At 51.8% G+C, this 25,730-nt stretch overlaps 1 protein-coding gene across 2 annotated transcripts in view; it reads left to right on the top strand.

Moving 5' to 3' along the window:
* The window catches only part of ARRB1 (arrestin beta 1), a 111,977-nt gene that overhangs the window by 28,266 nt on the left and 57,981 nt on the right, over positions 1-25,730 (top strand). The window contains exon 1 of one of the 2 annotated variants that reach the window (XM_088668891.1): positions 6,640-6,677. The exons of the other annotated variant lie outside the window; for it this stretch is intronic. Within the exon in view, the coding sequence (XP_088525017.1) occupies positions 6,655-6,677 (23 nt within the window). The 5' untranslated portion in view covers positions 6,640-6,654. Of the gene's footprint in view, positions 1-6,639; positions 6,678-25,730 lie in introns of those variants that run through there. 2 annotated transcript variants of the gene reach the window in all.

The following is a 25,730-nucleotide window of genomic DNA, read 5'->3' as shown; positions in this document are numbered from 1 at the left end:
GAGCGACTCCCGTATGAAGAACAGTCGCAGCCTTTGGGACTTTTTTAGTTTAGAGGAAAGACGAGCAAGAGGCCACATGCTAGAAGTTTATAAAATTACGCGTGCCACAACACCTGAATTTGTGGACGTCTAAGGAAGCGTTGCACGGACGCGGGTGGCGCTTTGGGTTAAACCACAGAGCCTAGGGCTTGCCGATCAGAAGGTCAGCAGTTCGAATCTGTGTGATGGGGTGAGCTCCCATTGCTCTGTCCTTGCTCCTGCCAACCTAGCAGTTTGAAAGCATGCAGTGCAAGTAGATAAATAGGTACCGCTCCAGCGGGAAGGTAAACGGCGTTTCCGTGCGCTGCTCTGGTTCGCCAGAAGCAGCTTAGTCATGCTGGCCACATGACCTGGAAGCTGTAGGCCAGTAAAGCGAGATGAGCGCCGCAACCCCAGAGTCGTCCGCGACTGGACCCAATGGTCAGGGATACTTTTACCTTTACTTTTACGGAAGTGTTGCAGGAATCGGGACAGAGGAAAGGAAGGGCTTCTTCATGCTGCACAGAGTTAATCCATGGAACTCCCTGCCACAGGACACAGGGGTGGCCACCAACTTGGATGGCTTTAAAAGAAGACGGGACACATTCATGATGGAGGAGAGGGCCATCGGTGGCTACCAGTCAGGGGGGCTCTGCTCTTCCCACCCCAGTCGGAGGCAGCAATCCTTCTAAAACCCTGTTCCTGGGAACTGAAGGAGGGGAGATATGTTCTTGGGCTCAAGTTCTCCTGATCGGTTTCCTACAGGCCTCCTGCCTCTCTGCACCCCCTTCTTTCCCCCTGCCTTCGTGTGCGCTCTGTCCTGTGGCATGAGCGGGGCGTATTGGTGGGGCGCCGTCGGCACTTTCCTCGCAGCCCCGAAACGAGCTGTTCCTCTCTCTGGGAAGCTCGCTGGGATCGATCTGATGGCAGATCGATGTTCATCTGTCACCGGTTTCATTAGGCCAACGATCAGGGCCTGGCAAGCTCAGGGGGGGGCGGGGGCGGGGAGCAGGGTCAGTCCAAAGTTGGGGTGGGGTATATTGGTGCTCATAGAATCATAGAGTTGGAAGAGACCACAAGGGCCATCCAGTCCAACCCCCTGCCAAGCAGGAAACACCATCAAAGCATTCTTGACATATGCCTGTCAAGCCTCTGCTTAAAGACCTCCAAAGAAGGAGACTCCACCACACTCCTTGGCAGCAAATTCCACTGCCGAACAGCTCTTACTGTCAGGAAGTTCTTCCTAATGTTTAGGTGGAATCTTCTTTCTTGTAGCTTGAATCCATTGCTCCGTGTCCGCTTCTCTGGAGCAGCAGAAAACAACCTTTCTCCCTCCTCTATATGGCATCCTTTTATATATTTGAACATGGCTATCATATCACTCCTTAACCTTCTCTTCTCCAGGCTAAACATACCCAGCTCCCTAAGCCGTTCCTCATGTCAAGGACATTGGAAGCAGGGGCAGGAAGAGATATTCTTTTGCACTCAGTTTTTTTGACTGCGCTGCACGCCTGAGGTGAGCCCGAGAGGAATTACAACGGGCTTCCTGAGAGCTAGACGACACCTGCGAGTGTGACTCCATGACATAAACATGCATTTTGAGCATCCCGTGGGGGAAACATACCTCTGTGCGTGGGGATTTTATTTTTATTTTTTATTTTTGCGTCGCCCCTTTATAGCCTGTTTGCAACGACAGCCAAACCTTGGTTCTCGAACTGAATCCGTTCCGGAAGCCCATTTGGCTTCCGAAATGTTCAACAAACGAGGCGCGGCTTCCGATGGGCTGTAGGAGCTTCCTGCACTCAAACGGAAGCTGCGTCGGACATTCGGCTTCCGAAAAACGTTCGGAAACCGGAGCATTCACTTCCGGGTTTTTGTCATTCGGGAGCCGAAACGTTCCAAAACGGAGGCGGTTGGGATCTGAGGCTTGACTGAATCATGTTGCCATTTTCTCTCCTTTTCTCTAAACTGTTGTTGTTTAGTCGTTTAGTTGTGTCCGACTCTTCGTGACCCCATGGACCAGAGCACGCTAGGCACTCCTGTCTTGCACTGCCTCCCGCAGTTTGGTCAAACTCATCTTCGTAGCTTCGAGAACACTGTCCAAGCATCTCATCCTCTGTCATCCCCTTCTCCTTGTGCCCTCCATCTTTCCCAACATCAGGGTCTTTTCCAGGGAGTCTTCTCTTCTCATGAGGTGGCCAAAGTTTTGGAGCCTCAGCTTCAGGATCTGTCCTTCCAGTGAGCACTGAGGGCTGATTTCCTTCAGGATGGAAAGGTTTGATCTTCTTGCAGTCCATGGGACTCTCAAGAGTCTCCTCCAGCACCATAATTCAAAAGCATCCATTCTTCGGCGATCAGCCTTCTTTATGGTCCAGCTCTCACTTCCATACATCACTACTGGGAAAACCATAGCTTTAACTATACGGACCTTTGTAGGCAAGGTGATGTCTCTGCTTTTTAAGATGCTGTCTAGGTTTGTCATTGCTTTTCTCCCAAGAAGCAGGCGTCTTTTAATTTCGTGACTGCTGTCACCATCTGCAGTGATCAAGGAGCCCAAGAAAGTAAAATCTCTCACTGCCTCCATTTCTTCCCCTTCTATTTGCCAGAAGGTGATGGGACCAGTGGCCATGATCTTGGTTTTTTTGATGTTGAGCTTCAGACCATACTTTGCGCTCTCCTCTTTCACCCTCACCCTCACCCTCACTTCTCTAAACTAAGAAGTCCCAAATGCTGTAAATTTTCCTAATAGCAGAGGGGTTTCTGTCGCTCCGTCTCCTTGATCCTTCTGGATGCCCTTTTCTGAAGCTTTTTCCAACTCCTTCCACCATCCTTCTTGAGATGTGGCCAGAACTATACACTGAATTCTCACCATGGATTCGCATAACAACACAATGATATTGGCAGTTCTGTTTTCACTTCCCTAGTGTGGAATTTGTCTTTCCCACAGCTGCCTGCCGCATTGACTTTCCTTCCTGGCCACCCACCCTGCGCTTTGCAAGCCAAATACTCCCCCTCATCCCAGGGGGTTGGACTAGATGACCCTTAGGGTCCCTTCCAGCTCTACAGTTCAGCGATTCCACCCCTCCCCCTGCCTTCCCTGAGCTGCTCTTCCACCCCTTCGCCTTTTCTCAGAGCCCTGTGCCACCCTGTCTACATTTGATGGTGCCAGGCGGACGGGGAGACATCCAGTCGCTTGTAAAAGGCTTGCAAAGGATTTCGTGCTTCTGATATGCTGATCTTTAAGGTGTTCGGTTGCCTCCTGTTCTTCGTCGGGGAAAGCAGAGGAGACGCTCTCTCCTGCGCCTGCCATCTTTTCCCTCTCATTTATTTCCTGCCTGCTTTTTTGCAAGAACCAATTTCTGTTTAACATACAGAGAGAGAGGGGGGGGGGAGGGAGGCAGGGAGGGAGGGAGAAATCTCCACCTCTTCCTAGTCACAGTGTCCTAAACTTGCCCTCCTTTTGCAAATCCTTTTGTTGTTGTTGTTGTTTAGTCATTTAGTCGTGTCCGACTCTTCGTGACCCCATGGACCATAGCACGCCAGGCACTCCTGTCTTGCACTGCCTCCCACAGTTTGGTCAAACTCATCTTCGTAGCTTCGAGAACACTGTCCAAGCATCTCATCCTCTGTCATCCCCTTCTCCTTGTGCCCTCCATCTTTCCCAACATCAGGGTCTTTTCCAGGGAGTCTTCTCTTCTCATGAGGTGGCCAAAGTATTGGAGCCTCAGCTTCACGATCTGTCCTTCCAGGGAGCACTCAGGGCTGATTTCCTTCAGAATGGAGAGGTTTGATCTTCTTGCAGTCCATGGGACTCTCAAGAGTCTCCTCCAACACCATAATTCAAAAGCATCCATTCTTCGGCGATCAGCCTTCTTTATGGTCCAGCTCTCACTTCCATACATCACTACTGGGAAAACCATAGCTTTAACTATACGGACCTTTGTAGGCAAGGTGATGTCCCTGCTTTTTAAGATGCTGTCTAGGTTTGTCATTGCTTTTCTCCCAAGAAGCAGGTGTCTTTTAATTTCATGAGTGCTGTCACCATCTGCAGTGATCAAGGAGCCCAAGAAAGTGAAATCTCTCACTGCCTCCATTTCTTCCCCTTCTATTTGCCAGGAGGTGATGGGACCAGTGGCCATGACTTTTACCTTTTGCAAATCCTCCTTTTACCACTGTATTCTGCTCTGGTCAGCCCTCACCTGGAGTACTGTGTCCAGTTCTGGGCACCACAGTTCAAGAAGGATATTGACAAGCTGGAACGTGTCCAGAAGAGGGCAACCAAAATGGTCAAAGGCCTGGAAACGATGCCTTATGAGGAACGGCTTAGGGAGTTGGGTATGTTTAGCCTGGAGAAGAGAAGGTTAAGGGGTGATATGATAGCCATGTTCAAATATATAAAAGGATGTCATATAGAGGAGGGTGAAAGGTTATTTTCTGCTGCTCCAGAGAAGCGGACACGGAGCAATGGATTCAAACTACAAGAAAGAAGATTCCACCTAAACATTAGGAAGAACTTCCTGACAGTAAGAGCTGTTCGGCAGTGGAATTTGCTGCCAAGGGGTGTGGTGGAGTCTCCTTCTTTGGAGGTCTTTAAGCAGAGGCTTGACAGCCATCTGTCAGGAATGCTTTGATGGTGTTTCCTGCTTGGCAGGGGGTTGGACTGGATGGCCCTTGTGGTCTCTTCCAACTCTAGGATTCTATGAAATCATGTATCTGCAACCCTTCCTTTGAAGTAGCTGATTCCATCCGGGGTGTCTTACCCATAGAGGCTAGTGGCGCGGGGCACCAGGGCGCCAAGTTCTGAAGAACACCAGGGAAGAGGCGGAGGCTGGATATGGCGCCTCCCGGCATCTTGCCCACCTCCGCCATGCCGCGCCGAAGCAGTGCCGTGCCTGGAGCCCCCGTCTGCCATGGCCACTGCGGCACGAAGTGTCCAGCTGAGCCGGGAGGCACCGCGTCCAGCCTCCACCTCTTCCCCGCCAGAGGAGCTGCCCTCCAGCCGCTGCCCGCCTCCTCCAGCCCCGCCAGCAGCGCCATCCTCCCTAAAAAAACCTCTGGGAAATGGGGGGGGGGAGAGGGAGCTTTGCACCATGGCGCCGGATATGCTTAAGACGGCCCTGATTCCATCCACTTCTAATCGGCGGGTTATCAGTGCTGCGGGCGTAGCGTCATTTGCCGGTGCCCGGGGCTCGTGTGCACACTGGGCAGGGCGAGGGGTTGCATGTACCCTGGGATTGGGGGCGGGGGGCGCACCTGCGCAGTGCCCAGCCCTCACCACTGATGTTGCCGGAGCGACCCCACCCTCACTGGAGCAAAACAGGGCCGCGCTGAGCCTCTTGCCAGCCAACGCAGTGGGGAGCCCGGCCAGTCGACACAGCCCTTGGCAGCTGAAAGGGGCACCGGATTGGGCCTTGCTGGGGTTGCCTGCGTGGTTTGCGCCCCCTCAATTGTGTGAATGGGGCCATGGCCCCCCAGCATGCCCCCCATGCTACACCCCTGGTGCTCCTGTGCTGTGACTTAGAAAGGTTGCCCCCAACTCCAGGATTTTGTGGCTTCCAGGAGATAGGCTTCTGGTGTCCCCTTCTGTCACAGCCGTCTTCTTTTCCAGGATATTGACAGCCTGGAAGGCGTTCAGAGGAGGGTGATCAGGACGATGAAGGCTCTGGAAACCAAGCCTGCTGAGGAACCTTTGAGGGAGTTGGTTATGTTTAGCCTGGAAGAGAGGAGACCAAAAGGAGATAGGATTGGCCCTCTGCAAATATCTGAAAGGCTGTCGCATGGAGGGTGGGCAAGCTTGTTTTCTGCTGCTCTGGAGTTCTCTAGAACATCTGTAGGACATCAGATCTGCAAAGGCCACTTGCAAAGGCCACCAGATCACCTTTTCACGGGAGCGAAAGGTTGGAGACCCTTTAGAATCATAGAATCATAGAATCGTAGAGTTGGAAGAGACCACAAGGGCCATCCAGTCCAACCCCCTGCCAAGCAGGAAACACCATCAAAGCATTCCTGACAGATGGCCGTCAAGCCTCCGCTTAAAGACCTCCAAAGAAGGAGACTTCACCACACTCCTTGGCAGCAAGTCCCACTGTCAAACAGCTCTTACTGTCAGGAAGTTCTTTCTAATGTTTAGGTGGAATCTTCTTTCTTGAAGTTTGAATCCATTGCTCCGTGTCCGCTTCTCTGGAGCAGCAGAAAACAACCTTTCTCCCTCCTTTATATGACATTTAGGGATGTTTATTCCAGATGCACCTCTTGACCGTGTGAGCGTAGGAGAGGCAACTGCATAGCTGGGGTGTCCTTGCAAGATCAATCGCTATGTGAACAGGCTGTATGGCTTTCTTCCGTCGGAAAGGAATGGTCTGTTGCGAGGCAGGTGGCCAATGTGCCTTGCCATCTGCTCCTGGCCTGTAGCAAACATAACAGAGGAAGTTAAGAGGTGGAACTCCCTGCCACTGGAGGCAGTGATGACCACCAACCTCGATGGCTTTAAAAGACAGATTCACAGAGGAGGAGAGGCCTATCGAGGGCCGCTAGCCAGGAGGCCCGAGCTGTGCCTCCAGAAAGTCTTGTTTAGCTGCTATGGCGTTGACCAAACACTCTGTCTTTCTGTCTTCTGCCTTGCATCACAGTCGTGACATGACGGCAACCTACAAATACAGGTACCTTCTTCTTTTGCCCTGACTCCCTGCTCTCTTAAGTTTGCTGCATGTGGAATGCTGCACTTTTGCCCATTTGAAGTCATCACATTGGCGCCATGGAAGTTTAGAGGGTCCTGGGTTGCATAATTCTCTCTCTCTCTCTCTCTCTCTCTCTCTCTCTCTCTCTCTCTCTCTCTCCCCGTGGTGTCACCTCTGCTTGCGGGGGGCGGGGCGGGGAAGGTCGATGGCACCACTGGGGCCGAGGAGAGCAGAGAGAGGCAGCATGTGGCGATCAAAGTGGAGACACATTCTCGCCATCACTACGTGCACTGGGACAACCGGTACATTTCACAAGACGGCTTTGCAAATTCATAAAATTCTGCATGGCACGGAGAAATTGGATGGAGCAGAGGTTCCTGCCCTCCCCCCCCAAAAAAAAATCATGCCAGAATGAGATTGTCATGGTCCTGTCGGCGGGCGTCAGGACCAGAGGCAAGATGGTGGTGAAGAAGCAGGGTCGAAGGCAGAGGCGAAGGTCCACGGGGCACGAAGCAAGGCGAAGGCAAAGCGAGGGTCCAGGAACAAGAAGCAAGGCGAAGGTCCACGGGGCAAGAGCAAGGCGAAGGCGAAGCAAGGGTCCAAGGAGCAAGGCGAAGGATCCAGGAACAAGAAGCAAGGCGAAGGTCCACGGGGCAGGAGCAAGGCGAAGGCGAGGCAGGGGTCCAAGAAGCACGGCAGCAACAAGGCAAGGGTCCAAGGAACAGGAGGCCAGATGCAACCAGGCAGGGATAGTGTTGCTGTGGCAAAGAGCTGAAGGGAAATGCTGAGCTTTTATCCCTCCCAGCTCCTGCCACCAGGTGCAGTGAGATCTCAAGTGGCCTCACCTGGGTGATTACTCCTTGCCTCTCCAGCACAAGCTGAGGACTTCACCTGTGTGGCCACGCCTTGCTTCTCCAGCACAAGTTGAGGCATGCCCCAGTCCTGCAAAGCACTACAGGCCCCAGAGCCTGACTCCTGCCCATACTCCTGACAGAGATGTGCCACGAAGCTGAACCATAGCTGCCAAGTTATCCCTTTTTTAAGGGATTTTCCCTTATGCTGAATAGGCTTCCTTGCGAGAAAAGGGAAAACTTGGCAGCTATGAGCTGAACATTGGGAAATTTTGAATAGGTAAAAGAAAACACTTATTCCCGCAGCACTTAGCTGAACTGTGGAACTCTATGCCCCAGGAAGCAGTTATGGCAGCCATAGGCAAACACTGGCCCTCCAGATGTTTTTTGGGACAATTCCCATCATCCCTGACCACTGGTCCTGTTAGCTAGGGATGATGGGAATTGTAGTCCCAAAACATCTGGAGGGTTGAGTTTGGGGGTGCCTGAGTTATGGCCAACCTAGATGACTTTAAAAGAGGATTAGATAAATTCATGGAGGAGGAGAGGGCTATTGAGGACTCCAAGCCAGGATGACCCTGCTCTTCTGCCTCCGCAGTTGCTGGAAACCACAGGAGGGGAGAGTCTCTCTCGGGCTCGGATCCTGCTTGCAGGTCTCCCATTGCAGCATCTGCCTGGCTATTGTGGGAGCAGGATGCTGGACTAGATGAGCCGTTGGCCTGATCCTGCAGTAATCCAATCCGTTATCAAACAGCTCTTACTGCCAGAAATTTCTTCTGAGCAAACAGCAGCTCACGTGCGGCTTCTGGTTGGCCCCTGTGAGAACAGGATACTAGCGCTTCTCTTGGTCCTGCCACCCTCACAGGCCTGCTTGATGGGTATGCAGGAGAGGGAGGGCCTTCTGGGCGGCTGCTCCCAGACTTTGGGGCTCCCTTCCTGGAGAAGCGCGAGTGGTTCTCTCCTCGCTGCCCTTCCTCTGGCAGGTGAAGACCTTTCTTCTCCCAACTGGCTTTGGGGAACCCCCTGCTTTTAATGAAAGGGCTGTTTTTTGGGGTCCTCTGCGTTTTAAATAGATATTTTGTGGGGTGTTTTTTTAAGTGATAGTGGTTTTCCCTAAAGTTTTTAGCTGCTCTTATTTTATCTGTAAGCTGTCATAGAATCATAGAATCCTAGAGTTGGAAGAGACCACAAGGGCCATCCAGTCCAACCCCCTGCCAAGCAGGAAACACCATCAAAGCATTCTGGACATATGGCTGTCAAGCCTCTGCTTAAAGACCTCCAAAGAAGGAGACTCCACCACACTCCTCGGTAGCAAATTCCACTGCCGAACAGCTCTTACTGTCAGGAAGTTCTTCCTAATGTTTAGGTGGAATCTTCTTTCTTGAAGTTTGAATCCATTGCTCCGTGTCCGCTTCTCTGGAGCAGCAGAAAACAACCTTTCTCCCTCCTCTATATGACATGCTTTTATATATTTGAACATGGCTATCATATCACCCCTTAAACTTTTCTTCTCCAGGCTAAGCATACCCAGCTCCCTAAGCCGTTCCTCATAAGGCATCGTTTCCAGGCCTTTGACCATTTTGGTTGTCCTCCTCTGGACACGTTCCAGCTTGTCAGTATCCTTCTTGAACTGTGGTGCCCAGAACTGGACACAGTACTCCAGGTGAGGTCTGACCAGAGCAGAATACAGTGGTACTATTACTTCCCTTGATCTAGATGCTATACTCCGATTGATGCAGCCCAGAATTGCATTGGCTTTTTTAGTCATGGGGATGACGAGAGATGGTCCCCCTTTGACCTGACCCAGCTGGGGCTCATCTTTTGGGTTGGTGGAAGAGAGAGGAAAACAAGCCCACCCGCAGCTTAGCTACCTTTATGCTTCTCCAAGAATGTCTCTGCGTGCTTTGCTTCCACACACACACACACACAAACACACACCCTCTTGCCTGCAGCTGCTCATCTGGATCATATTGTAGCTCTCATTTCCCTCTGGAGTCCCAACTCTTGCCAGTTCTCCTGGCTCCGTTCCTGGTGTTTCTAGGAAGTTGGTTTCCCTTGGCAGGGCGCCCCCTCCATGCACGCTCTGAGCAAGCCCGGCCTGCGGAGGAGGGTGGACACCTGGGGCTTTTGTGGTTTGCAGCAGGGGGCACCTGACCTCCGGAAAGGAGCTGCTCGCCTTTGGCCGAAGGACCAGCAGCCCTGATGGTGCCGGACATAAGAAAACACCAGCAGCCCCGTGGGATCCAGGCCCGATGGGACCATCTCCTCCAGCATCCTGTTCTCACGGAGTCGCCTGGTGGGAAACCAGAGGGCCCCAGCACACCTAGAATCATAGAATCCTAGAGTTGGAAGAGACCACAAAGGCCATCCAGTCCAACCCCCTGCCAAGCAGGAAACACCATCAAAGCATTCCTGACATATGCCTGTCAAGCCTCTGCTTAAAGACCTCCAAAGAAGGAGACTCCACCACACTCCTTGGCAGCAAATTCCACTGCCAAACAGCTCTTACTGTCAGGAAGTTCTTCCTAATGTTTAGGTGGAATCTTATAACAACATTTTATAACAACAACAACAACAACAACTTATTATTTATACTCCGCCCATCTGGCTGAGTTTCCCCAGTCACTCTGGGCGGCTTTCTTGGGTTCCATGATCACTGCAGATGGTGACAGCAGTCATGAAATTAAAAGACGCCTGCTTCTTGGGAGAAAAGCAATGACAAACCTAAACAGCATCTTAAAAAGCAGAGACATCACCTTGCCAATGAAGGTCCGTATAGTTAAAGCTATGGTTTTCCCAGTAGTGATGTATGGAAGTGAGAGCTGGACCATAAAGAAGGCTGATCGCCGAAGAATGGATGCTTTTGAATTATGGTGCTGGAGAAGACTCTTGAGAGTCCCATGGACCGCAAGAAGATCAAACCTATCCATTCTGAAGGAAATCAGCCCTGAGTGCTCACTGGAAGGACAGATCGTGAAGCTGAGGCTCCAATACTTTGGCCACCTCATGAGAAGAGAAGACTCCCTGGAAAAGACCCTGATGTTGGGAAAGATGGAGGGCACAAGGAGAAGGGGACGACAGAGGACGAGGTGGTTGGGCAGTGTTCTCGAGGCTACAAACATGAGTTTGACCAAACTGCGGGAGGCAGTGCAAGACAGGAGTGCCTGGCGTGCTCTGGTCCATGGGGTCACAAAGAGTCGGACACGACTAAACGACTAAACAACAACAACAACAAAATACATGCAACAAACACGCAAACCCACCAGCAGAAATCAGGCACAGCTGCTGAACTGGCATTCAAAAGCGACTCCCTCAATCGTTCCTCCCAAGGCTTGGCTTCCAGGCCCTTGGTCATCTTGGTTTGAAGGAGCTGGAGTCAGAGGAAGAAATCCTCCAGCACTTTGCTTTTTTTCCTGTTGAAAACCAGGCTTCGTAATAACGCAAAAGCTTTTCTGGTAGGAGGAGACCCCGGGGAAGGGAGCTGCCGCTTGTTCTATCCTTGTATTATTAACGGAGATGAAATGGAAGCGAGCTTTTCTCGGAGGGTGGTAGGTGTCAAACAAGCCGGGCTTTGGCAGGAGAGCAAACAGCATCTGTAGTTTCAAAATGTGTGCGAGGGAACAAGACCTGAGCCCAGTAGGCAGTGAATAAAGGTCTACGGGGATCGTGAGCGGAATCATTAGCAGAATTTTAAAAGCTTAGAACCTCAGTGTGAAAAGTGGTCCCCCCTTTTTCCCTCCTGAGATAATTACCCAAAGCAATTTCAGGGAAGGAAAAATGCCTCTGCAAAGTGGGGGCGTTTGCCTTTCGCGCCTCCAATTGACAGTGGAAGACTTATGGTTAGAGATGCTACAAGAAGATGTGAAATTCACTAGGGCTGGCGGGGGGTGGGGTGGGTTCTTATAGACCACCGCGGAATCCAGGCTGGGAATGAATCGCACCCCATCATCAAGGTCAAGTCATGCAGTTCAAGTTGATTGGGGGGGCTGTCTTGTCCAGTAAGCCCACCTGCTCCCCCAGCTCAAGACCAGGCTCCCCCAGCTCAAGACCTGCTCAAGACCAAGCTCAAGAACAGCAGAATGTCCCACCAATTTAGAAGAAGAGAGATACTGTAATAGAGTCATAGCGTTGGAAGGCCCTCCCCCCAAGTGTCAGGAATCTCAGCTAAAACATCCCTGGCAGATGGCCATCCAACCTCTGCTTGAAAATCTCCAAGGAAAGAGAGCCCACCCCTTCCTGAGGGTAAAGGTAAAGGACCCCTAGACGGTTAAGTCCAGTCAAAGGTGACTCTGGGGTTGTGGCGCTCATCTCACTTTCAGGCCAAGGGAGCTGGCGTTTGTCCGCAGACAGCTTTCCGGGTCATGTGGCCAGCAGGACTAAACCGCTTCTGGCGCAACAGGACACCGCGACGGAAACCAGAGCACACGGAAACGCCGTTTACCTTCCCACCAGAGCGGTACCTATTTATCTACTTGCACTGGCGTGCTTTCAAACTGCAAGGTTGGCAGGAGCTGGGAGAGAGCAACGGGAGCTCACCCCGTCGCAGGGATTCGAACCGCTGACCTTCTGATCAGCAAGCCCAAGAGGATCAGTGGTTTAGACTACAGCGCCACCCACATCCCTACCTCCCGAGGGAGTCTGTTCCAATGTAGAACAGCTCTTACTGTCAGAAAGTTTGAAGCCATGGGTTCGAGTCCTACCCTCCAGAACAGGAGAAAACAAGCGTGCTGCCTCTCCCACATGACAGCCCTTCGGATATTTGAAGGTGGCTATCATATATCCTCTCAAGTCTCCTCTTTTCCAGGCTAAACATACCCAGTCCCTTCAACCGTTCCTCATCCGGCTTCTTTTCCAGACCCTGGATCACCTTGGTCACTTTCCTCTGCACCGGTTCCAGCTTGTCAACACCCTTCTTAAATTGCCGTGGCCAGAATCGGACACAGTATTCCAGCTGTGGTCTGACCAAGACAGAATAGAGCAGGACTATTCCTTCCCTGACCCGGACACGCTATAATTCTGTTGACGCAGCCTAGAATAGCATTCACCCTTTTTTGCTGCTGCTTCACACTGTTGGCTCATGTTAAGCTTGTCGTCCACCAAGACCCCTAGATCCTTTTCACATGTCCTGCTGGTGAGCCAATAGCCCTCTCCTCCTTGAAATATGCCTAATCTTACTTTAAAGCCATCCAAGCTGGCCGCTGTCACCACCTCCTGCGGGAGAGAGTTCCACAGTTTTAACTATGCGCTGTGTTAAAAAGTGCTCTTCTTTATCTTTCCTGACTCTTCAGCTGATAAGAGGCCTGTCCTTTGTAAGGTAGGACACACGGCTGTCCTATTTCAGATAGAGGCCTAATGCTCTTTTGAGCCCGCAGAGGGATGTCAATGCAGCGTGTCTAAAGTGGAAGCAGACCTCTTGCCGGCCCCACATTCCAGCTTATTTCGCAGCTTGGCTTGGCTTCCTCTGGGGAGGAACGCTGCCCCTCTGTTTTGAACTGACGTCCTCTTGTTTTGAATGTTAAATGTCAAGACATTCCGAAGCTGATTATTTGTTGATCTGACTGCTCTGGAAAGTTTTATCTTGTCATCAAGCCCCGGCTTATGCACTTTAATATCTATACCCATCTGATTGCTGTGGGAGCCTTTTCCCTGTGCTGCATTTTAGCTGTGCAGAGTTTGCACCAGATTCTTTGATTCTTCCTCTACCCTGCCCCCCCCCCCACCGCTTACCAGATCTGCTGGTTGATTTTGGCTAGCTTAATTTTAAATGCTGTCCTTATGGTAGTGTAGATTCTAGGACCCCTTCCTGGTACTTGTGGACAGCCCTATCCTCTATAAATTTGTCCAATCCTCTTTTAAAACTGTCTAGGTTGGTGGCCATCACTTCCTCCTGTGGCAGAGAGTTCCATAGTTTAACTATGCGCTGCATGAAGAAGTAACTTTCTTTTATCCATCCCGAATCTTTCTTGGATTTTCATGAATTCCAGCATTATGAGAGATGGAGAAAAACTTTTGAGATTCCTGCATTGTGGGGGGTTGGCCTAGATGACCCCTGGGGTTCCCTTTCAAGTCCACGATTCTGTGATCCTAAACTTCTTTATCTCAAGCATCTGGGTCTGCAGGGATCCAAACATAAGGGGAAGCTAAAAGTAGGTTTACCTTTTTTTTTGTACTGCTGCATACATAGCCTGGCCCTTGATTTTCAGCTTTTGCATGCAATGGATTTGCAGTGACTCAGAAGCAGCTGCAGGAGGTTTATTCTGTGTGCAAGGCAGAGTGACAGAGAGTGACAGCTGGGGTTTTTTTTTTTTTTAGTTCAGAGGAAAGGTGAGGAAGAGACGACATGATAAACATGTATAAAATTAGGCATCTTGTGGTGAAAATGGATAGAGAAAAGATTCCCTGCCCCCTATCTCTTAACAAGTAGACCTTGAGGGGTGATAAAGGTAAAGGGACCCCTGACCATTAGGTCCAGTCGCGGATGACTCTGGGGTTGCAGCGCTCATCTCGCGTTATTGGCCGAGGGACAGCTTCCGTGTCATGTGGCCAGCATGACAAAGCTGCTTCTGGCGAACCAGAGCAGCACACGGAAATGCCGTTTACCTTCCCGCCGGAGTGGTCCCTATTTATCTACTTGCACTTTGAGGTGCTTTCGAACTGCTAGGTTGGCAGGAGCTGGGACCGAGCAACAGGAGCTCACTTCATTGCGGGGATTCGAACAGCCGACCTTCTGATCGGCAAGCCCTAGGCTTTGTGGTTTAACCCACAGCGCCACCTGCACCGTGTAGATTTGCCAGCTGTTTTCCCCACTCCAGCCTTCCTTGGAGGGCTCCTTTCACTTTTTAATCAGCTGTGTGGCAGGCAGAAATCCAACTGGGGAAGCAATGCCAGCCCAGTGCTTTTCATTTGGGTGGGTGAGGGAGGGGGGGAGCCTTTTGGATTCCTGCTTCTCTGCAGGGCAGGAACTGGTTAAGGACTTACGTCTGCGTTGAGAGTGGGAACCAAACAGTTCCTTTGTATGGGGAAGGGCCTCTGTTGAGCTGGGCAGTCTTTCATGCCTGGGGAATTTGGGGTTTGGAAAATGTGTTTGCACTCCCAGAGATTTGCAAATGGTCTTCCTTAATTAACCAGCAAGAGAAAAGAAAACAGCAGCAACAACAGCCAAGCGCTAGGACGGAGTAGCCTTCCTTTCCCAAGAAACACGATCTGGCTTATCAAAGCCACAGAAAATTAATTTCAAAGATCAAGCGTAATATCCACAGGAAATGTTCTTCGGAGACAGGTTTCATTTATCCATTGCATTTGTAGCCCAACAACTTCTTTCCAAGGCGGCGGGCTTGGTTCTCCCAGCCCTCATTTAATCCCTCAATTGCAGAGAGGCAGGGACCGGTTCTCGGGGTCGCCCAGTGAGCTTCATCATGGCTGAGTGGGGGATTTGAACTTGGGTGTCCCAGATCCTACTTCGGCACTCTAACCACTACGCCACCCTGTCTCTTGACACATGTTCCTCAGCACACACATGAGCCAGTCCTCACAGGGCAGGGCAGGGCGGAAGTAGCCATGCTTTCCTCCTCCTCTGCCCGTAAACCGTGGCTTGGCTCGCTGGCACGAGCAGCTGACAGCACTTCCCTCCGTGCCGTGAAAAAGCTTCACTTACTGATTTCAGCGCAGAAGCACGCCAAGCTGTTTCTTTCCCTTAACTGGCTCCTTTAACACCCGGATTTGGCTGCATTTGAACTGGGCTAAAAAAGCCAATGCAATTCTGGGCTGCATCAATAGGAGTATAGCATCTAGATCTAGGGAAGTAATAGTACCACTGTATTCAGCTCTGGTCAGACCTCACCTGGAGTACTGTGTCCAGTTCTGGGCACCACAGTTCAAGAAGGATACTGACAAGCTGGAACGTGTCCAGAAGAGGGCAACCAAAATGGTCAAAGGCCTGGAAACGATGCCTTATGAGGAACGGCTTAGGGAGCTGGGTATGTTTAGCCTGGAGAAGAGAAGGTTAAGGGGTGATATGATAGCCATGTTCAAATATATAAAAGGATGTCATATAGAGGAGGGTGAAAGGTTGTTTTCTGCTGCTCCAGAGAAACGGACACGGAGCAATAGATTCAAGCTACAAGAAAGAAGATTCCACCTAAACATTAGGAAGAACTTCCTGACAGTAAGAGCTGTTCGACAGTGGAATTTGCTACCAAGGAGTGTGGCGGAGTCTCCTTCTTTGGATGTCTTTAAGCAGAGGCTTGACAGGCATATGTCAAGAATGCTTTGATGGTGTTTCCTGCTTGGCAGTGGGTTGGACTGGATGGCCCTTGAGGTCTCTTCCAATTCTATGATTCTATGGGCTCAAATGACACTTTCTGAGATTTATGCTACTGCATTTATATCCCATCTCCCCCCCCCCAAAAGAAGCCTGAGATTCGAATGCAGAGTTTTCATCCCACCAGCCATTTCATTTTCACAGCAACCCTGTGAGGCAGGCAAGGCTGTGCTTTGTGGCTGAGTGGGGGGTTCGAACCCAGCTCTCCCAGCCCGACACTCTAACCACTACACCACCGCTGCCTCTCAAGGCCAGACATCCTTGCAAAGGGCGGCCCTGACAATAGGCTTCCTTCGCCTGCCCGGCAAAACTGATGTGCTTTTGACAAGAGAAATGGGTGACAGGCAGACGTTCAACAGGTGGAGCTTTTCTGCCGCAGGGAAGAGAAACTCCACCTTGAGCAGGAAGGCCGGCCTGCGACAGGATCAGTCCCTGCACTGCTCGCCCCCCCCCCCGTTTCCATGGCGACGCCACCATACCTGGACCTGCTGCATTTACGGGTGTTCCCCCCCCCTTTGGAGGGGACGCTTTCTCTCCCACGTGACTCAATTGGAAAACTACTGCAGGGAGCCTTGCCTTGCTTGCTGCGTTTCCTTGCCGTTCCCGCTCCAGAGTTAATCCTCCCTGAGTCGGAGGAGCTGGAAGCACTTAGTGGATCGATAACCTGGAGAGAGATGAGCCATGCAGCACGAGGGGCCCTGTTTGGCACACAGGGCCAGCCGGCATGGAGAAGGCTTGGCTTCCTGGCCCTCGGACGCCTGGGTCCCCACCTACCTTTTACCCCATGGGTGGTGGTGGGGGAACTTGTTCCACCAGGGCCGGATTCCCTTCAGACCTACCTCTGAAGGGCCATGTGCTCCGGTAGGGTGAGAAGCGAGGCTGGCGTGCCCTCGGGAGCGTGGCAAGGGCCAAGTGTGAAGGTATGGAGGGCCACATTTGACCCCCACCGCGTCTGAGGTCCCCCAGCCCTGCCTTACCCTATGAGCCACGACTCTTCCTTCTCCTGCCACCAGCCATATAATGTTGAGCTGCTGTAGCAGAGTCGCTGAGAGCAGGGCCATCTCAAACAGGTCAGCCGCCCTGGCGCCCAACGCGTGGAGATCGCTCCGGCGCCCCTGCCCTAGCGGGCGGGCACAGCGCACCCCACCTGCCAGCCCAGCGCCCTGGCGCCCCACGCCACCGGGACTACCCCTAGAGCCAGGCCTGGCTGAGAGCAGGCGGAAATCCTCTTTTCTGCTAAATTTGCACCTCGGTCTGGCATGCTGCGCGTGTGTCTTTCTGTGTCTGTAAGGTCACCAACTTGGATGGCTGTTGATGCCTACTAGTCATGATCAGGGCCGGATTTAGGTTTGATGAGGCCCCAGCTCCTGCCCACCATGTTCGAAAGCACATCAAAGTGCAAGTAGATAAATGCCGGTATGTCCAGCTGTCCTTTGTCAACAACAAATGGTCGCTGCTTTTTGTGTTGAATATGGTATATGCTAGATGGTAAGTTATGGACCTAATAGGTATGTAAAGCCATTTGCACATGTTGCCCTGCAACCAGTCCATGCAGAATGTAGGCACCCTATATATAGAAAGGAGCAAACCAGGGATATTTTAGGGAGCAGGCTAGCAGACTTACATCATAGGAGCCTAGGTAAAGGTAAAGGGACCCCTGACCATTAGGTCCAGTCGTGACCACGCTCATCTCGCATTATTGGCCAAGGGAGCCGGCGTATAGCTTCCAGGTCATGTGGCCAGCATGACAAAGCTGCTTCTGGCAAACCAGAGCAGCACATGGAAACACCGTTTACCTTCCCGCTGTAGCGGTTCCTATTTATCTACTTGCACTTTGATGTGCTTTCGAACTGCTAGGTTGGCAGGAGCTGGGACCAAGCAACGGGAGCTCACCCCATCGCAGGGATTCAAACTGCCGACCTTCTGATCAGCAAGCCCTAGGCTCAGTGGTTTAACCACAGCGCCACCTGGGTCCCCCATAGGAGCCTACGCAACACAAAACACTGTTGCTGTATGTAGGTTTTATTTTATTTGTTTTCTATCTTATTTTTGGAAATGTAGATCCAATTTTTTCCCCTTTAATTTTTTTGGGGGCCCCCCAGAGAGAGGGGCCCTAAGCTAAATATGTAATTCCGGCCCTTGTCATGGTGGCTGTTGCTCTGGGTCCACAGCTGGAGAAAGCAGTGACTCCGAAGACCAGTTGCTGGAAGCTGGCAAGAGGAGAGAGGGCTCTTGTGCCCGGATCCTGCTTGCGGTTTTTGCACCAGAGGCATCTGGCTGGCCACTGTGAGAGCAGGATGCTGGGCCAGGTGGGCCATGATCCTGTGGGGATCTTCTTAGCTCCGTAATATCTAGAGGGTCTCAGTTTCCCCCCCTCGGTGGTGGATTTTCCCCACACCCGATTTCCCTCTCTTGCTCTGCCTGCTTCCCTCCCTCGCTCCCTCCTTCCACCTTCCTGCGCATGAAAGCTCTGAGGCCTCCTGCTCCGAGACAATTTGGCGCCGCCAGAGCGACTGGAGCGTGCCCCTCGATGGCGATGCCACTCTTTTTGCAATGTCCTCAATCTCTTTGAGGAAGCAGGCATTGTGCTGGCAATTACTCCCCCCCCCCCCCGATGAAAGTATGCGCTAAATGTTTCTGCAGAATAGCTCCTCTGCCTATTAGGGAATTAATCTGTTTTGCTGTTCCTTTCCCTTTCATCGCCGCCTGCTTTTCCTCTTTTGTTTTAGGCTGTGGAGGAGAAAATTAATTTCCGCCTGAGGAAGGATGGAGAGAGGGAGGGAGGGAGGGAAGGAGAAATAGCCCTGTGCTGCCTTGAGGTTTGCTCTGCTGTTGTCCAGCGCCGGGGTGGGGGGACTTCAGGCTGCACCCCTCACTTACCCAGCTTCACCCCCAGATAAATTTGTGGACTCTTGACAATGCCTCTCGCTTGCCTGGTGTCAGGAGTGGGAGCCAGGAGTGGATCAGCAATAAATCACGCAGGGTCAGCGAAGTTGCCTCTTTATTCAAGGAAACAAACTCAAGAGGCCAGGCCTAGTGAGCGCAGCTACTCTTCCTGGTAGAACTTGCCCCTATGAGGCAGTTTGGGGGACTGAAGGTCCCTGCCTTCTGACAGATCTCTTGTCTCCTCCTCTCCTAGATCCTTCCCAAGCAGGAGCGTAGCAAGCCCCCCCCCCCCCGGTTATGGGCTGCTGTGTGCTAGCGGCAGCCCATTACAGGCCGCTGTGTGCCGGGCTAGCACTGTTGCTCCCACAGCAGTCTTATGAGCAGCAACTCGTAAGGGGCAGCCTTACGCACGCTGTTCGTGCACGGCAGCCTTACGAGTTGCTGCTTGCTTGGCGGATCGTAAGGTTGCCACAGGAGCAGCAGCACCAGCCTGGACATACTGTGCATGCGCCGTTCGTCCTGACGCGTGCACCATGACGTCACAACACATGCGCCACGACGCCACGCCCCCAAGGGGTGCCTCCGCATTTGCTGCCCTGGGCAGCCAAGCAGCACCGTTCGCCACTGTTCCCAAGCAATCTGAGACTCTGTCATCCTGTCTCTCTCTGTTCCTCCCTCTTCATACCTCTTCTGGTTCTGGGAAATCAGAGGAGAGGGGAGCTGGTTAGGGAGGGAGACATCCTGGCTGCTTCACTAGCCTGCCTCATCGCCCCACTCCTCACCAACCTCCATTTCTGAGTCTGGCTTGCTCTCTGCCCCAGACTCTCCCTGCTCGCTAAGCCCTGTTGCTTCTTCAGCTTCCGACGCCTCCTTCTCCCAGTCTTCTCCTCCTTCTCCCTCTGACCATGCATGACCTTCCCACCGCCACTCCCCAGGCTCTGAGTCTTCTTCCCAGTCCATGATACCTGCTGTAAAAAGGTAGAATTTATGGCCCACCTACTTTTGCCTTTGGCCAACATTCACCCCATGGCATGTGGTCCCTGGAAGATTGCTCAGGAGGAGACAAAGTGGCCCCAGGGCTTTAAAGTATTGTCTCCATCCCTGGCCTAGTGGTTCTGCTCTGCAAGGGATGGTCTTGCGAACTTGAGAGGCAGTGTGGATCAGGCCAATGGCTGTGATTCCTGCATTGCAGGGGGTTGGACTAGATGACCCTCAGTGTCCCTTCCAACTCTATGTGTCTGATAGTTTCACAGTCAGGGATGGGGAAGAGCCAGAAAGAGCTCTGATCCTGCAGGTTGCAAGTGCCTCCCTCCTTCTGATTAATGTCACTCCTGGATTTGAGCAAAAATAAAATAAAAAAGGAAGGTTTTGTTTTATTTTTTTAATCTCTTTTGGCCAGCTTCCATCCCTGACTTCCAGTGGCTACAGATGGAAGCCAAAAGCTGCTGCAGTGCCAAACTTCTCGGCTTATTGAATCAATAAAATAAAAAGCCTGGGGAAGAATAATGGCTAATCAATAATGGATTGAATGTGGGGCCGTTTCCTTCCTCCGCTTAGGCCTCTCTGCGTAAGCGTCCATCTGCCCTGAATTGGTTTTGATATACTGCCGGCCTCAGTTGGTGGGCCAAGGGAAAAAGTGGTGTTGGGTCACAGCCTGGCTATTTAGCGTTTCCCTTAATATACTCAATGCTTGAGTGTGGGTGGCGATTCGGAATACAATTCTGTGCCCAGAAAAAAATGGGTTGTGCAGTGACATTTGGGTCCTTGGTATCATACAGGGGTTTCCAAAGTTGGGGCTCCAGCTGTTTTTGGACTACAACTCCCACCATCCCTAGCTAGCAGGAGCAGTGGTCAGGGATGATGGGAGTTGTAGTTCAAAATCAGCTGGAGGCCCAAGTTTGGGAAGCTCTGGTATAATAAGTCCTTTGTCTGCTAATTGGGAGAAGCGGTAAAACTAAGTGGTAGGGCATCTACTTTACAGGCAGGTTCAATCTGTGCCCTATCCAGGTACAACTGCAGCTACAATTGTCTGCCTGAAATGCTGAAGAATTGGTCCCACTTAATATATTATAGACTATCCTGAGCCAGATGGACCCGTGGTCTGACTCGGTATGAAGCTTCCTAAATTCATATGCAGCATATAATCACATATGTGTGCAGAGTTTGTGCAGACGCGCAAGGAAGTTGCTGTTGCGCTCGAATCCTGCTTGTGGGTTTCCCATAATGGGTATCTTGGGACGTGGGTGGCTCTGTGGTTTAGACCAGGCTTCCTCGAACTCGGCCCTCCAGATGTTTTGAGACTACAATTCCCATAATCCCTGAACACTGGTCCTGCTAGCTAGGGATCGTGGGAGTTGTAGGCCAAAAACATCTGGAGGGCCGAGTTTGAGGAAGCCTGGTCTAAACCACTGAGCCACTTGGGCTTGCCAATCTGAATGCCAGTAGCGGAGTGAGCTCCCGTTGTCTGGTCTCAGCTCCTGCCAACCTAGCAGTTCAAAAGCACACCAGTGCAACTAGATAAATAGGTACCACTGCGGTGGGAAGGTAAACGGCATTTCCTTGTGCTCTGGTTTCCGTCATGGTGTTCCGTTGTGCCAGAAGCAGTTTAGTCCTGCTGGCCTAATGACCCGGAAAGCTTTTCCGTGGACAAACGCTGGCTCCCTTGGCCTGAAAGCGAGATGGGCGCCGCAACCCCATAGTCGCCTTTGACTGGACTTAACTGTCCAGGGGTCCTTTACCTTTTATCTGGTTGTCACCTGTGAGAACAGGATGCTGGACTAGATGGGCCAATGGCCTGATCCAGCAGGCTTTTTTTTAGGTTTCTAAAGCCCCCCCCCCCAGGGGCGCCACGTTCTTGTGCAAGCAGATTTGGGAAAATGTGTAACTCTAACTTGGGCATTCTGTTTTGCTTAAACCCTGAAAGGCTCTCGGCTAAATTTCCTGAGCCCTTGGACAGCTAAATGGAGCAAAGATCGGAAGGCCATTTCTGATGAAACACATGTCTGTTCACATGAATTTGCCAAAACGCATTTTGGACCTCTCCAACCTGGCTCGCTCTAGATGTTTTGCACTACGACCGGTGCTTTTCTTCTAGGAAAAATGGTGTACGCTTGAGAATTTAAAAAGCACTGATGATGACACTTCTCAGGCTTAGCCAAGCACAGCACGATGAGAGCTGTAGTATAAAAACAGATGGAGGGCCCCAAGTTTCTCTCTATTTTAATTTTAATTTATTTGATTTACATACTCCCCTTCCCAAAATAAAAAAAAGTTGGGGAAGGAGACTGAAAGGAACGCCATCCATTCGGGAGGGCGAGGAGAGAATTTGCTTCTTGTGCATCGGCAAAAAAGAGTGTTTGTTTGCGCTATCAATATCCGGTCACTGAGCAAACACTCTTTCCCACGAGTTTATTTAAGTGCTCAATGAGCAGAGCAGAAAAAGACAGCACAGCTGTTGTCAATTGGGCACAATTCACCTGGTATACAAAAGCAAGCCGGCCGACCCGACTTCACCTGCTCCGTTCGGCGGCGTTGGCGCTTCAGAGCTGGGCAGCGGTTTCCCCCCACGCTCAGTTTTGTGCGCGCGCAGACGCATGTAGCACGTTCCATGCGCCGGGCTGAGTGGTTTGTGCTCTGGAGAGCTTCTGCCACCAGGCACCGAATGCTTTCATCTCTCCCTGGGCTGATTAACATGCCCCAGCTTCTCCACTCTCCCTCTCCCTGTAATGCAATAATCTGATGCTTGAAACTTCCTTATCAGATTTGCTGGCTTTAAAGAGATTTCGGCTGCCAGAGGTTCGGGTGCTGTGTTTGATGTGCCTCGTTTGCATAAGGATGGGAGGGGCGGGGTGGGACGGACGGACGGACGGATGACAGCAGGAGGAGGGAGGGGGCGCACCTAGAGGCCTGCAGGAGGATCAATCCAGGCTGCTCATTTTCATCCGCTGAAGGCTTACATCACAGCCCCCAGCAAGAAAGGAGGTAAGAGAAACACGCACAGAGATAAGGAAATCAGGCTGCCAGAGAAGCCACAGGAACCTGGTACCGTATGTGCCAAAGCCCTCCAGAGGCTCCTTGCCAGCCAACATGTGCAGAGACACAAGCTGCCAGCCACATGGAGCATAGAATCATAGAATCATAGAGTTGGAAGAGACCACAAGGGCCATCCAGTCCAACCCCCTGCCAAGCAGGAAACACCATCAAAGCATTCTTGACATATGCCTGTCAAGCCTCTGCTTAAAGACCTCCAAAGAAGGAGACTCCACCACACTCCTTGGCAGCAAATTCCACTGCCGAACAGCTCTTACTGTCAGGAAGTTCTTCCTAATGTTGAGGTGGAATCTTCTTTCTTGAAGTTTGAATCCATTGCTCCGTGTCCGCTTCTCTGGAGCAGCAGAAATCAACCTTTCTCCCTCCTCCATATGACATCCTTTCATATATTTGAACATGGCTATCATATCACCCCTTAACCTTCTCTTCTCCAGGCTAAACAGTGCTATGAGCCTCTGCCACAGCTACAAGATACATACCTGTTAGGGACAGACTGGGCCCAGGTGTGGAGGAAGGGGGTGGGGTGGGGGTGGACCGCCCCGGGTGTCACCACTGAGAGGGGGTGAAAAAATGCCAGGCGACACTCACCACAGGGCCTGCAGCGTGCCCGAGCCACGCATCTCTTCTGGGAGTGATGCGGTGACTTGGGTGCCCGCAGGCTCCAAGCTGCCTCTCCCCCCCCCCGGCTGGCCCCGCCCCTGGGCGCAGGGCACGCACTCCACCCCAGGCACCCGATCGGCTTGCTCTGCCACTGGCTGGGCCCCCAAGAATATGGACCAGGGGATCAGGGGAGTGGCCCAGGACAGGGAACCAGCGATTTCTGGGGTGTAACATCACCTGCAAGACTCGGAGCCCGGGGAGGAGGGAGAGTCAGGGCAGTCCGTGGTGGAGGAAGGGACAGAGGAAGGAGGGATGGTTCAAGTGAGGGATGGGTCAGTAGGGATGGGTCCCCCGCCCCACTGTCTCCTGGAACCAGGAGGGGCTTGAAATAGGGAAGATCAGCGACATCTTCCATGCAGGAGACGTCTCAGGTTGCGGGCGTGCAACCCTTCAGAAGTAGTGCTCATGTTTTGCGACCGGCACGGGTCAAATTGCGACCACGTGGAGATCTCTGGTTGCTAGGTTGGCGACTGACATCTCCACCCGGCTGGCCCCTCCAGCTTTCTTAAGCACGTCAGAAGAAGAGATTATTTATTGCATTTATATCCCACCTGTTTCTCCGTGGAATCCTTGGTTCACCCCCTTCCTCCGTTAATCCCCACAAGGACCCTGTGAGGTAGGCTAAGAGCCTGTTACTGGTTCCAAGGTCACCCAGTGAGCTTCATGACAGAGTGAGGATTCGAACCCTGACCTCCCAGATCCTAGTCTAACCACTACACCACCCGGGCTTCCTAAAATACTTCTGCTAGGGGGCGGCTCTATAAATTAAGTAGGTAAATAAATACAGGGAAAGCCAATCGTCACTTAAAAGCTTGAATTTCTTTTCTTCTGGATTGTTTGATTCAAACCACTTTGAGGTTTTCTCTTCTGAAATATGAAGCGGAATAGGAATGAAACGAGCAATTCCCGTTGTCAAAAAAGGCACCTAGGCATTCTGATGTGGCAACCGCACCCTAAGTTTCAGGTGCCATTTGGCGATTAGCTTACATACAGTCGTACCTTGGAAGCCAGGCGCCTTGGCTCCCAAACAAATCGGCTCTCGAATGATCGAAACCCAGAAGCGAGTGTTCCGGTTTCTGAATCATTTTCGGAATCCGGATGTCCAGCATGGCTCCCGATTGGCTGCAGGACGCTCCTGCAGCCAATCGGAAGCTGCGCTTGGGTTTTCAAACGGTTCCGGGAGTCGAACGGGCTCCTGGAACGCATTCTGTTTGAAAACCAAGGTACCACTGTATCTGAGTTTCTGACACTGGTCAGAGGAGGGCATATAAGTTGGAGGAGCAGAGGCTCCCCACTCTCGCTGCAACGGCATCCCTAGGGCCCAGACCTGTGGTTGGCAGGGGTTCATGTGCTGGGTGGCCATGCCTGAGCCTCAGCCGATTCCCTCCCCCCCGGAGGCCTTTGGGCAGAGAAGTCTGGGCAGGTGCTCCGAAGGTGTGCCACTGCCTCCTTCCTTCCTGTCCTCTCTTGACACCACCATTTATCTAATTAATCAAGGCTCTGTTGTCAACAAGCCTCGAAAGCAGCCTTGCTCATTTCCTCTCGAGCGCCAAACAAACAGAGGGAAACGCAGGGCTCTCAGCCGCAACCGGAGAGCAGCTAAGTTCGACCTGCCGCAGGAGTCCCTAAACTACTTCGGTCTGTTTCCACAGGTTCCCTCCCCCCCAAAAATAAAATTCAGGCGAGAGATGCGGAAGCTCAGTACAAGCCGCATGGAGAATCTTATTTGCTGTTCTGCAATTTATGATGCCTTTCTAACATGCGTGTCTGCAACGCGCTTAGCCTGCATTTGTCAGAGAGACGGTGACCCGAATTGCCCCCACAATGTTTATTTTGAAGGGGAGGGGGATTTTCTCTGGCGATGTTTTCAGCCTGATACATCAATATGGGTTCCTGCTTTCTGAAGTTGGGGCGGGGCATTTTCTGAAAGCAGGCTGGGGTGTGTGTGTGGCTGTTCGAATGAATCTTGCAGCTTTTAAGCTGACCTCATCGGTTTTTGGAGACTTGTAACTTCTGAGAGTTGGCAGCCTTTGCCTTGCCCTGGAGCCATGAGTCACTGAACAAGAAAATGTCACAGAGGGGTGAATGGTTATTAAAATCACAAAGCGGCACACAGTTGTCCTGTAGGGTTGGGTGATGTATACCCTGTTTCTCATATTTTAAGACATACCCATAAAATAAGCCATAGCAGGATTTTTAAGCATTCAAGGAATATAAGCCATACCCCGAAAATAAGCCATAGTGATAGGTGCAGCAGCAATGCCGGCC

Source organism: Zootoca vivipara, chromosome 4 (assembly GCF_965207765.1).
Source record: "Zootoca vivipara chromosome 4, rZooViv2.hap1.1, whole genome shotgun sequence".
In the NCBI taxonomy this organism is placed as follows: domain Eukaryota; kingdom Metazoa; phylum Chordata; class Lepidosauria; order Squamata; family Lacertidae; genus Zootoca; species Zootoca vivipara.
The sequence above is the reverse complement of the archived record's forward strand: the minus strand, read 5'-3'. Positions and strand labels throughout refer to the sequence as shown.